This window comes from Acyrthosiphon pisum, chromosome A1, assembly GCF_005508785.2.
Source record: "Acyrthosiphon pisum isolate AL4f chromosome A1, pea_aphid_22Mar2018_4r6ur, whole genome shotgun sequence".
Lineage (NCBI taxonomy): Eukaryota > Metazoa > Arthropoda > Insecta > Hemiptera > Aphididae > Acyrthosiphon > Acyrthosiphon pisum.
In genome coordinates this window covers 156,031,895-156,045,004 of record NC_042494.1, presented here as the reverse complement: position 1 = coordinate 156,045,004, position 13,110 = coordinate 156,031,895, and the positions used below count along the sequence as shown (strand labels likewise).

The following is a 13,110-nucleotide window of genomic DNA, read 5'->3' as shown; positions in this document are numbered from 1 at the left end:
GTCGTTTCACAATACAATAATAATATGATATATATACATATGCGTACGATGATTTGATGAGGTACCAACATTATTGTGTCTGACGTTAACATTAGTGTGACTACAGCTAGTGAAATTTTGAAAAATAACCGTTGAAAAACCGTAACCTAGCCTAACCTAACCCATATTATAAGCTATCGTTTCTTGACGATGACCACGCGTTCATTTTAGCGTGTGCGTTTTTTTTTTTCATTCGCTCTCTCCAACCGTCAAAGGACAAAGACACGCGCTAATCATTTTGATATATCGTTCATCGATACGGCTTATGATTTCGAATCAAGTACCCATAATATGTATACGTATCATAATATTATTATGCAATGTGATTTTATTATTATTATTACATTTTTCTTTTTAATTACAAGCGATATAATAATATACAGTATTTATATAAAAAATAAAATACATCAAAACCCTACGATTACAATAAACGACAAGAATAAACACGTAAAAAATAAGGTTAAAAAAAAATTTAAAAAAAAAAAAAAAACACTTAAAACAAACGCAAAACAAGAATATTGGAAGTAATATCTAATAATATCGTAATGTGGTAGTAATTACACGTGGCGCACGTGCGCCGTACACATAATACATTAATTTATTGTGGTACACGCACGCCGATAAATTTCAATACGACTACAAGTAAAGGACTAGACGAGTAAAATATGACTAGATATAAAGGACTAGACGCGTAAATGACTAGATGTAAATTGGTACAGACGTAAACGATTCAGATAGGACGAGAACACTATACAGGTTGTATTATGTGTATGATAAGCGAAAATGCCTGCGCGAGTAATATGTTATTGTTGCCGTAATAAAAATGTTCACCAATTTTAGAGCCGTAGGCTTTGTGACGATTGAGAATGCGACGTAGTTATTGCGGATCAAATAAATTGTGTAAAAATGTCTTACGGGCTGCCACCTCGAGTCCTAATTTCACCCAAATGTCTACGGTTGTAAGGGACTTGAGTTACGTGCTGTGGATCTATATATGTATATATATAGATTCGATTGAAGGGCTTGCTGCGAAAATCAGGCGAATCCACTTTTCAGACATTTTCGGAATAATCGAAAAACATGAAATCGTCGTTTTAAAGTATAATAATATAAAAAAACATACCGAACGTGTATTTTTGAATGTTGGTTCGTCAACTGTGTTCTATATAAATCGCATAAAAACCAAATTAACTTGAACTTATCTGAAGAATTTTGCCTACAATTATGTTTTTTTTTTTGAAGAAATTATATTTAATATTATTTCGAATAAAACAAAACTATTATATTATAATAACGGACTAATCCGGTCATTGGAACAAGGCAATCGGTTCTTTGGAGTTTTGTTCTGTAAAAAATGCATTTTCGAATTAGGTGAACTTGTCTGGCTTTTGCGGAAATCACTTCAATATTATTCTTTGTGTCCTTGTAAATTCGAGACGCTTAATAGTAATAATAATGTGTGACACGTCTGAACATCACGACGTTTTCTACGAATAAATTATATGATATTTTTGTATTCTTTACATTTCGTTACATATCTCTACCTTTTCACTTGGCGAATAAGAGTGATAAAAATCATAAGTTATTCAGCCGGAAGCACTCGGGCGGGTCGGACGGACGTCATCTCAACAAAGGTGGCAGACCCATAGAAATAGTAAGTTTTGATGACGCTCGTCGGCGATTTCTAAAAGTCCACACTCGACGTTAAGGGAGTCTCCTCCGGGCACCCTCCGTATAATATTATATAAATAATGTGTACTTACGTTGTACGCGAAATTGTTTTTGTTGGACTTGAGCGTTGCCCCCGAGATCTGCAAAATCCGCTAAAATAATAAATAATAATTATATTATATTGCAACGAGCGTGATACCGACCCGACGGCGTTGGTCGTTATCAATTTTTGCTAGACATTATTGTTGTCCCGATAATGTTTTACTGTCGATTCGATTCGCGATTAGGTTCGATTGCATTTTAATTTAGATCGCTCTCTCGTCGTCTCGTCGGTGTATCCAAAACCGGAGTGAAGGGTATTAGTACAATAATAAATAATTATAAGTCACTGGAGGCTATCTTATAAACATCGCTACGATCGCGAACAGCGGACCAATCGTTACAAATAGGTCCTACAATAGTTTATCATGCGAATTACAAATACACGACTAAAGCGCAACTTAAAAACTAATGTATATTAAAATAATTAAAATAAATTGGTAAAAACACGCTAAAAAAAATTATGTTAAAAAAATTCTTAAATATTTCTACTTAATAATAATAATAATAATAATAATAATAATATTAATGATGACGATGGTGGTGCGATTACGCGCGTCCTATTATGGGCTGGTCATAATACGACGCGTTTACACACGATACAATAATGTGATAAATATTACAGCTAAAACGGGCGAACGTATATTTTGTTCTCGTTCACAGATCAGTACGGTATAATATTATGTCATAAGAATAATAATAATAGTAATAATATTATATCGTTGCGTCATAGTATATAAAACTAAACATTTAAAATTGTATTGAGCATTACAAATCGTGGTTATACAAATGGTTTATAATATAGTCTCATAGATCATGTTTCAAAACCCTATCTATTAGTTAAATGTAAAATAATATTATTAAAATCAATGATAATAATAATGATGATGATAATGATGATGATAATAATATTATGTTATTACCGCTTGCACCACGCAATGTCATAGTGGTATATACGCGTAGCGCCTAAAACTATATTGCCTTCGTATAAATGCGTAATGATTAATATTATTATTACATTACTATATTATAATAGGTATATACAGTACAATGATAAACGGTAAAGCAAATACAATGTATATACATAATATATATAAGATAATATATACGTATATGTAAATTGATATATTATATTAATACGTACAGTACGATAGTTAATATCTTAATTAATATTTTAATATTATAAATTAAACTACCGAGAATAAAATACTAAAAAATACGATTCATCTCTCTCTCTCTCTACATTTCATATAATATTAATTATAAAGTTATGATAATATTGCCAAAGTTATTACAATAATAATATATAATTTATATTATTATTATTACAAGTCTCTCTATATACGCCAACGCATGGCGAGCACACTGTGCCGTACCTATAAAATATTGGAAGCTTCGTGTGTATACTATTGCGCGCGTTTACTCCTAAAATACAAAATATAATGATAACGCGGAAACTTTGAATAATATACGTACAATGTTATAAATGTCTAGTGATGTACAATTAAAGTATTGCAATAAAACTGTCGATCGACGCGGAAACGATTGTCTGAAATCTCGAGATGAACATGCTAGTAATACCTAACAGTAATTATAATGTAACTGTGGAATGACGGCATATTATTTTCGGCGGCAGCGTACAAACTCGGAATCGGAGAGAAATCATCTGCCCCCGAGACGGGCGTATTATAACCACTCACCCAACACGCCTTAACGACTGTCAAAAATATATTAATGTCGCCATGACAAGACAGATGCTATTGTAATATATTGTATCGGTTGTGTTTACGCGATTGTGTAGACTTAGACGCGGTAAAAAAACTACCGTTAAAAATGCAATTATCGACACAATAAAAATGCAAAACACTGTGCGCTCGGATTTCCAGGAGGAAGTGTTGGAGACGAAAAAAAAAATTGCAAGATAAAAAGCAGTCGGTGTGTGCCTTTTATCGAGCTCGTCGTACCGCGGACGTCATCGTTCAACGTACCGTACTCTCTGGCGCCAACGCCACCCCGACGGGAATTAAATTTCTAGGAACGAAATAATAATTACGATAATGGAACAATATTATTATTGTTATTGTTCTTGTCTTCGGAAACAATAACGTTGCGGCGCGGTCGCAGGTTTTCGTGACCTTTAACAATTTAATAATATAACATTATCGGCCGCAGGTTTCTATATCGAATATTATATTTCGGCGCTCGATCGGATCGTTATTTCGGACGAGCCTCTGATACTGCTCTGATACTGCTCCGTGGAGTATAACGACAATAATAATTATTAGTCCGAATCGTCAGCCAAAGTCATCACTTTCCTAAACGTCTTTTTAACGACGTTTCTCGTCGTCTCCGAGATCGCGTGATTTCACTGAACGCCCTGCTAACGCGCCACACCCGAGTTGACAATGACGTGTGCTCGGTACGAGGCTGATAAAAATTTTCGTTTTCGAGAAATTTTCATTTCGGGGGTGTAAAATACAAAATATTATTTTTAATCGAACAACAAGCGACCGTGCTTCGAACAAATTCAGTCTTCATGTCTACGCCCCATCATAATATGGTGGGGGGGGGGGGGGGTCACCTACAATTTTCAGACAATCGTTTCGACAGCAGGAAAGGATGGACCTACCTATACCTATCTGTTATTTACTATAATATCTATTATATACATATTATTATACATAATATGTTTGTACTCAGCCTTTGATTAAATTTAAAAATGGTAAAATGTATATAATATAATAATATAATTACTCTATAATAATACACTATCGTAAAAGTTTATAAGTAATAAAATTTTTTCTAAACAAATGCATTTTTTCGTATTTTTTTTTTTTGTCCCGGAAACTTTTGTGTCAAAATCAAATTGAAACCGCTTTCGATATAGCACGAAAATCGTTCAAACAGTCAGTTTAAATTTTAAAATCACAGCCTGCTAATGTGTTATTCAATCCTATTTTGTTGTGTTCATACAATATAATGTTTAGTAATAATGATATACCCTAATGAAATATTTGTACATAATTTTTTGTTGGTTTTTTTTTGTGAAATTGATACCCGCCGAGTGGTATGATGATGATAATGGTATATGGTAATAATATTATTATATCATACTATGGACATTTTATCGAAATACTACGACTTGCTTAAAATATATTATACTTTTTCCGCGTGTGAGAGTACAATTATTCTATAAAACTTCTCCGTTGGATTTCAATTTTCAACTATCGAGCAATACACAACAATATATTACACCGAACGGATTTTAAACATTCATCGCGCATTATACATATATATAATATATATATATATACATATAAATATGTAGGTTTGTATAAAAAAGTAAAATGAGAAAAAACATGATATATTTTTATTACGTATGTTCACCTTGCAATATTTGAGCAAATATTTTCCTGAATATCATACAATATTGTTCAATCATCAAAATATAATACCCGCCCAATAGTCAAAATCCAAAAACGGCTCGAAAAGCATAATATGATATTGTTAAAAAAAAACGTAAATTAAAACCGTTTATCGTTATTTATTATATCATTATTATTGTCGGTCGAACGCAACCACTGTCGAACGGACGCAATAATAATAATATTATTATCGTAATATCGATTTAATGATATACGAGTATTATAACAATATTATATGGTCAAACCGTAAAAATTGTCGTAGAAAAAAAAATCCGCATTAAACATACATACCTCGACGAGGATCGCTAAATATAAATATAATATATATATATATATTATAATAATCGATATGACGATAAAAAAAAAGATTCTCTAAAAATATAATATCAGCCTAAAACTGTTTTTAATGTATATATAACATTAATAATATTATTGCTCGTTTCAGAACACACTACCTATATTATATATATATATTATAACAATATTGTTATGATATAGGTGTACCGGTAAATAAATTGCGCGCGCTTAGAGGCACAACTGCTAGGCACAGGCTGTGGTTGTGGTTATGGTGGTGGTGGTGATGATGATGATTATAATAATAATAATAATAATATTGCGTTATCTTAATGACTAGGCGATAATACTGCTATCAGCTATAATGTATAGTAAAAAATACGTAAAACCTATCCTTAAATACCTATATGTCCTTAATTGTATATTATAATAAACGTACCGATATCGATATTAAAAACTAAATACAACAATATTATACCATAGTTGTACCACTAATACAATAATAAAAATAATAATATGATTATTTTATATTTGGTGTCACAGTTGTCTGTTCCGTGTCTTTCGGGGGGTGATGAATAAAAAAAAAAATTAATCAAAAAACCTTTATGATATTTTTTTTAAAAAAAAATGTTACTTCGGCGGCGGAGGCGGCTGCGTCGACCGTCGACGTACTACTAAGCCGTCGTTCGTTATTAGTCCGACAACACTATGATGTCATCGGCGGCATCGGCGGCTGCAGTGGCGGCGGCGAACCGTATGACCGACGTCCGCCGGGGCGTCTGCTGCTGCGGCGCCGCTTGACGACGTTATCCGCCCCGGGTGGCCGTTTCCCGGTCGTCTGGCTGCTGCGGCTGCCGTGGCGACGACGGCGACGGCGGAGACGAGGCAGCGGCGGCCGGCGCGCAGCCCGCCTCCAGGTGCTTGTTCAGGTACGACTTGAGCGCGAACGACTTGCGGCACCAGTGGCACGAAAAGTTCTTGTCGCCCGAGTGGGTCATCATGTGCGCGCGCAGGTTGGACCGGTCCGCGAACGCTTTGCCGCACTGCGCACACGAGTACGGTTTCTCGCCGGTGTGCGATCGCAGGTGGCCTTGCAGCAGCCATGGCCGGCTGAACATCTTGCCGCACACGCCGCATGCGTGCGACAGCTTGTGCGTGAGCAGGTGCATGGCTAGGGCGGGCATGCTGACGTACGCCTTGCCGCACGCGTTGCACCGCTTGGCCGACTGCGAGTCCAGGCTCCGGTGCGTCTGCTTGTGCCGCGACAGGTTCGACGACGTCGCGTAGTGCTTTCCGCAGTCGGTGCACGTGTAACGGGCTGAAGTGGTCCATGCGGCGCCGGACATGGAAAAACACGAAATTAGGTCAGTTATTAGTATATTATGGTAATAATATTATGATATTTTGTAAAGTTTCGTTACTTTTGGGGTGGTGTTGTGTATTTTTAAAAATGACTTGGTAATCGCGGGTGTGTACGTACAACCAGGCGGGCACAACATCGGTTTTCTGGTTTTTTTTTTCATTTTCACTGTGACCTCGACTAAAAGTGAGACCTCAAAAACCGGTTTACACTTTAAACTTTAAGTGTCTCAATATTATCAAAAGTGCAACGTGGGCTGAATGAATATAATATCAACCTTAACACTTTGAGTTTGAGTGCGGTGTAAGATTTTTTTTTTTGAGCTTTTGGTTTTGGTCGAAGTGTTTGCAGTGTTTGAATGATGAATGGTAGTTATGGACCAGATTTAAATAAAGTGAAAATAACGATCAATAGTTGTATGAGTTGAAACACGTCCAAAAGTTGGACGCACAACTATACGCTGAAGATCTGATACGGTTTCGTAAGGTGTTTTAATAGTTTCGTTACAAGTATGAAGTATTGCGGTTTAAACACGCTCAAAGCACGGGTGTGAAAGCAACCAATTTTTTCCTCAGTCTCCACGAGGTCAAAAACAAAAACGGATTCAGGTCAGCTGATTCACGCGAATGCAAAATTTAACGATAAATAATACCTACGTAGGAGTCGGGCATCCTCACCACCCACCGACGCTTGAAGCGCACAACGCAGACACACCGCTCGTAATCGGATAATATTTTTCTCGCATAAATAATGATGAGAGTAAACATTATTAAAACCATAGAGAATATTATATTATATACCACCGGAAAAATTAATGTGGTGGAAAAATGAAAAAAAGAGTCGCAGGGAAAATTATTTATATAATAATATATTATATTATGCGCGACACGCGAAATTGAGAGAGAGAGTGAGAGAAAGAGGTAGAGAGAGATAGAAAGAGAGACAGACAGACAAGCAGAGAGAGAGAGAGAGAGAGAGAGAGAGAGGGAGATATGGAATAGCGGAATGGATTGGAAACGGAGCGGGATAAAAAAATTGATACGGCGTGTATCTTTACATAAAATATAATAATATAATGTTGTGAAAGAGCGAAATAACGCGTGAAAGGCCCTCAAAGAGTCCAGCATCTAAAGAAATACACGTAACTCTGTTATAAATCTTAACGCCCCGGGCTTTAACTTAAATGAAAATGTGATTAAAGAACTATTCATGACCCGACGACAGAGGAAGCGGAGTCGATACCGAGTCGAAACGGAAGAATAAGATTCTATATTTACAAAAAAATAAAAACAAAAAAAACGATTGTAGTTTTAAGCGATTTATCATTTATCATTATTTCGGAACGGCCACAGACGGCGTGCGTGGTTATACGCCCAATATTTATTATTGTAATTATAGTCCAATCGACCATAATACAATATTATAGTTAGTGCGACTTTCATTTCAAAACTTCACGAACCGAAGCGTTTCTCGTTTTATCGTGGTACGTAACACACGTTATAGCCCCAGCCCCTAAAATATTTAATTCTTAATCAATATTCCTACAAGTAATAAAAATTTGTGTCGTTTCATTCACACACACTGTCGTGATACAATTCGTACACCACTCGGGTCTAACGTTATAGGTATATAGTATCTCTATAGTAAAATTGTTGTTGTATAAATGATTTGGACGATTTTGAGCGGCGCCTACATTATGCCTTTATGGTACCTATTCTGTAAGTAGAAAATATTGTGCTGTTTGTGTTACTGAAAAATAAAATATTAGTTATCATTATATGGTTGGGATATTGTTATACCTATGATACAATGTCTCATCATTGATCAACGTAGGTACATTACATTTTTTTTTGTCTTGAGCTCGATCTGTACCAAAGTTTGTAATCAATGTAACGAAAATCGCCCATTAGACGCTAATAAATATATTTATAACTATTATTTCATTTCGAAAAAATCAGAAGACGCAGTGATAATTAATTTAAGTCGATATTACTATTATCAGCTTATTGAATTCTTAGCCCTAGGACTACTGTAAATAATAATATCGCACTAACAGCGTAGACGTGTCTGATTGGAGACGCATTCGATTACGGCGGCCGTTAGGGAAGTGTCCAAATGAAATGAACTCACCAAAAAAGTCGGGGGAGAATCTCGATATTATTAATATTATTACACTACATCCCTACATCCCGCGATCGGAAACGGAATTAATGCGTTTCCGAAACGTAAGAGACCGCGCACAGTGCACACACACACATGCACCCACACACACACACACACACACACAAATGTCTGGAAATAGTATTAATCAACGGTTTAAATAATATTATATTATACCTTGATGGTAATAATAATATAATGGCATAGCGTCGTATGATGTAATTATACGTATTACTATAATACTATCAGAAGAAAATGGTCGGGTAGCTCGTGATTAGCTGCGGAAAGCGTAAACCTCTCTAAAACACCAACTAGATTCATTATTTCCTATCAGAAAAAATAGAAAATCGAAGTATCTCCATTGTCCAAACAATTTTAGGACAAACAGGAAAAAAAACTCAAATTGTCGTAAAATCAATAATATAATATTCTTTCGCTACCCTCAGAATCTAAAATTGTGTTTTTTCCGGACTTCCAACACCCCTTGCACTAACCAATATCTACCCAAACGTCTGAATTGTTCGTTCTATCGTTTGAATAACTGAATACATCCAGCACTCGAATAAATTTTTCGCAAATCCCTGAATCAAAAACGTAGCATTTGACTAATAGAATCATTGCATAAGTATAGAGTGCGGAGCAGTATGATTTCGTTTCAATGACTATTATACGACTTGATCGGGCGGGTTAATATTTTCGAAACACAATCGACTTTGGCAGATGATTCAGATTCACTTATTGAATAAAACGAGTTCAGATCGACTCGTAAATTTATACCTACCTATGTGTAATCAACAGACAATATTATTAGGCAGCTACGTTGTCTTGGGAACTTTGAAATTATTATTTACCCTGCGAGACTGAATGTAGGTTAATGAATCACCCTGTACACATAATATTATTATACAGTCTAAACCGAAGCGGGAATACATCGATTCCATCGACGCATTTGAATAATAATATTATTATTGTAGGTATCGGATTCGCGGAATACGACGTTTTCGATCATAGAATTCGAAATGGCGTACTGTTAGTCTAGGTCGGTTGAATGGTTTAATTTATCTCTTCTTGTTTATAATATTCTGTGTGTGTGTGTGTGTGTGTGTACCTTCCTGCCTGCACAACGACCACGACTCTACAAGTCGATAGACGATAGTCAAGACGCGATTTTCCGGCTGCGTACAAATTGATTCCCAAGTACCTATCTATTTACCTGCATCGATACCGTTGAATTTACTCCGTGTCTATCAATGACTTACTTTTTGACAAGCTATGACGATGAATACCAAAAATATTCTAATTAAAAAAGTTTTATGATGTTTCATGATGAATAAGTATCAGCTATTATTCAATTAGTCAGCATTATAAAAATTACGAAGAAATGTAACAGTGTTATTAATAGGTTATCAGTCAACTCTAAACTCCTATAGTATACTATTGTATAGTGCAATAATGATACGAATTACTATAAATTTTCGAAAGTTTAGGAAATGCGTATTTTACGAACAAAGACACGACGTATAGTAGGTACAAATTACATAACAAATTAATATATGTTTAAACCTATGGTCGAATGATTTGTAAAATACATTAAAAGCGTGTACATATTATTTTCAACAAACAAAAAAAAAATGTAATTCCGTAACGACGAACGGTTAGTATTATGATTCTTTATGACGTCTTTTTTCGCGTAAAAAAAGTAAGACGCCATCCGTGAGGGATATCAGAAGCTACATAATTTCAGTTTTAATATAACCGCCGAAAACGCAGTAGCTGCGGGTATTTCTTGTACCTATATCATACTCTCCTGCAGCTGTTGCTATAATAATAATCGCGATTCGAAAACGACAAAAAAAAATCAAAAGAGGTCGCTATATAGGCGGGCAGATCCCTCGTCGGAAATCCACTCCGCGGTCTCACTTCCCCGCCCCCCCCACCCCGCAACTAATATCGTTTCGAGAAATCCGTCCGTGGTGTGGTGGGAGGGGGCTCCAGTGCAGGGCAGTACGTGCATACGTGTAGTACATACATATATATATATTATATCATCTGTATTATTATATTATATTATACGCACAACACGTCATAATTATTATATTATATACGTATTATGTGATACGCGCCGTGCGCATAATGATATGCGGGGAAGAAAATCGATAGCCCGCTGCGGTATAATACACAGCGGACGCGGACATCGCGACGACTTCGGTTTCGGCGGTGTTGCGCGCTAAAAAGAAAAACGCTTCTCGGGGCCGAGCCCGGGCAAACGATGCGTATAATAATAATATTAATATGTATAACCAGTGGCGTCGAACACGGGCTTCAAGTCAGGTGCTGTAGTCCAATGTCATTGGAACTGCCTTAAGAATGGGGTGTTGGGTTGCCGGTTGGGTGAGATATTGTAGTGAACAATAATGCTATTTCTGGCGCTTCTGCAACAACTCGCGTATTAACCCGAATCTAAGCACAGGAATTTCATCATTATATTATTTGTATAATATGCGATTAGTGTTATAATAATTCCGTCTCTCAGTCGCTGTTCAGGATTTGGGTTGCAGGTCGATCTCGAACTATTCGAATATTCTAAATTGCCAGTTTTAATATTTCATTCGGCACCACTGTGCGTACAACGACGGTGTACAATACGCGCGGGTAAGGTGGAGCTTTCACAAAGCTCGTTCGCGGAAAACGAAAGCCGACTTGTGGCTGGAGGGTAGGTTTTGTATGTTATTTTTTTTTTTCACCGAGAAACTTTTAATCGAGCGCTAATGCCCCGTGTTCTGAACGCCGTCGCGCCGGTCGCTTGTCGCGGAAATTAAAAAATATATATATACTCAACTGGGTAATAATATTGTAATTATCACCAGTGTTTTAAGATGTAGAGGCGTAGTTCCCGATAACTACAGTCCCGAAGGCACGGCGAGAATCGACTGTCCGGTTAAAAAATCAGGTTATTTTTTTTTTTCGTTTCACGCTGTAGAATATGATTTAAATGCAAATAAAAAAATAATATACGTTTCTCAAATACAATTGAGTTTATATTTCTTTTGCCCTTCAAAGTTTAAACTGTCAAATTTCAATATATTATTTATTGACTTTGCAGTATGTCTTGACGTTGTTGAAGACTAATTAACTCAAATTAGATTTTACGATTAACTTTCCTACCTTTGGATAATACGATATACCTACGTTAATATGATTCGACGAGTTTCGTATTATATCAGGTCTCGGTTAGGTTAGGCTAGGTTAGGTATTTTATCTGGTCAAATAAATTACAAATAATAAGTCGCAATATACGAAAGATATTTAAAATAAAAATACAAGGTTCATCCATGCAGGTCGACCAAACACATTGAACCGATCTCCTATTATATTATTATAATATTATAGAAAAGTCTTTTTGGTTTTTATTTAAAAAAAAATTGATTTCACGCGTCCCTTCGATTGTAATTTATGCGATATTATCGAAAACGTTCCAACGAATTAATGAAAAAAAATAACTCGTCGCGGCATTTCGACGTCTAACACCGTCCACCGCCACATAGCGGTCGTCGTAAGTTTTTCATAACACAGGAGAACGTCGATTATCCGAACCTCCGTTTAAACCCTCTACAATCCGACAAATATAAAATGAAATTTACGTATCCGAACGCTGTAGTAGTATATATTTGTATGTTCTGAGCACCTTTTTTTGCAGAGAAATATCTCCATTTCAAGGAGAGCATTTCTACCATACTTCGCCGTGTAATACATAATCTCAAAAAGTGTAATGCATGCTCGCAGTACTTTTTTGCATCATTTAAATTTGTTTAAACATTTTATAATATGAAATAAATGTATGAGAAATTATAGCATCACACTTTTTGAGATTATGTGTTACACGGTGGAGTATGTATGAATGACCGCTTAAACTGGAGAAATCTCCCTGTAAAAAAGATGCTCAGAACATACTAATATAGTAATATATACTAGTCGCTCTGTTATCCAAACATCCATGTAGCGCTTGTACTGCACGTAATCGTGTAGACATGTATAACTAATTGTATAAATGAATGTATATTA

At 35.8% G+C, this 13,110-nt stretch overlaps 1 protein-coding gene across 1 annotated transcript in view; it reads right to left on the bottom strand.

Moving 5' to 3' along the window:
- Nucleotides 1-4,634: 4,634 nt before the first annotated feature.
- LOC100574120 (zinc finger protein 853-like) overlaps nucleotides 4,635-13,110 on the bottom strand; it is a 53,543-nt gene continuing 45,067 nt past the window's right edge. Inside the window, exon 4 of the mRNA XM_003243068.4 lies at nucleotides 4,635-6,846. Coding sequence (XP_003243116.1) covers nucleotides 6,335-6,846 — 512 coding nt within the window. The 3' untranslated portion in view covers nucleotides 4,635-6,334. The remainder of the gene's footprint in view (nucleotides 6,847-13,110) is intronic.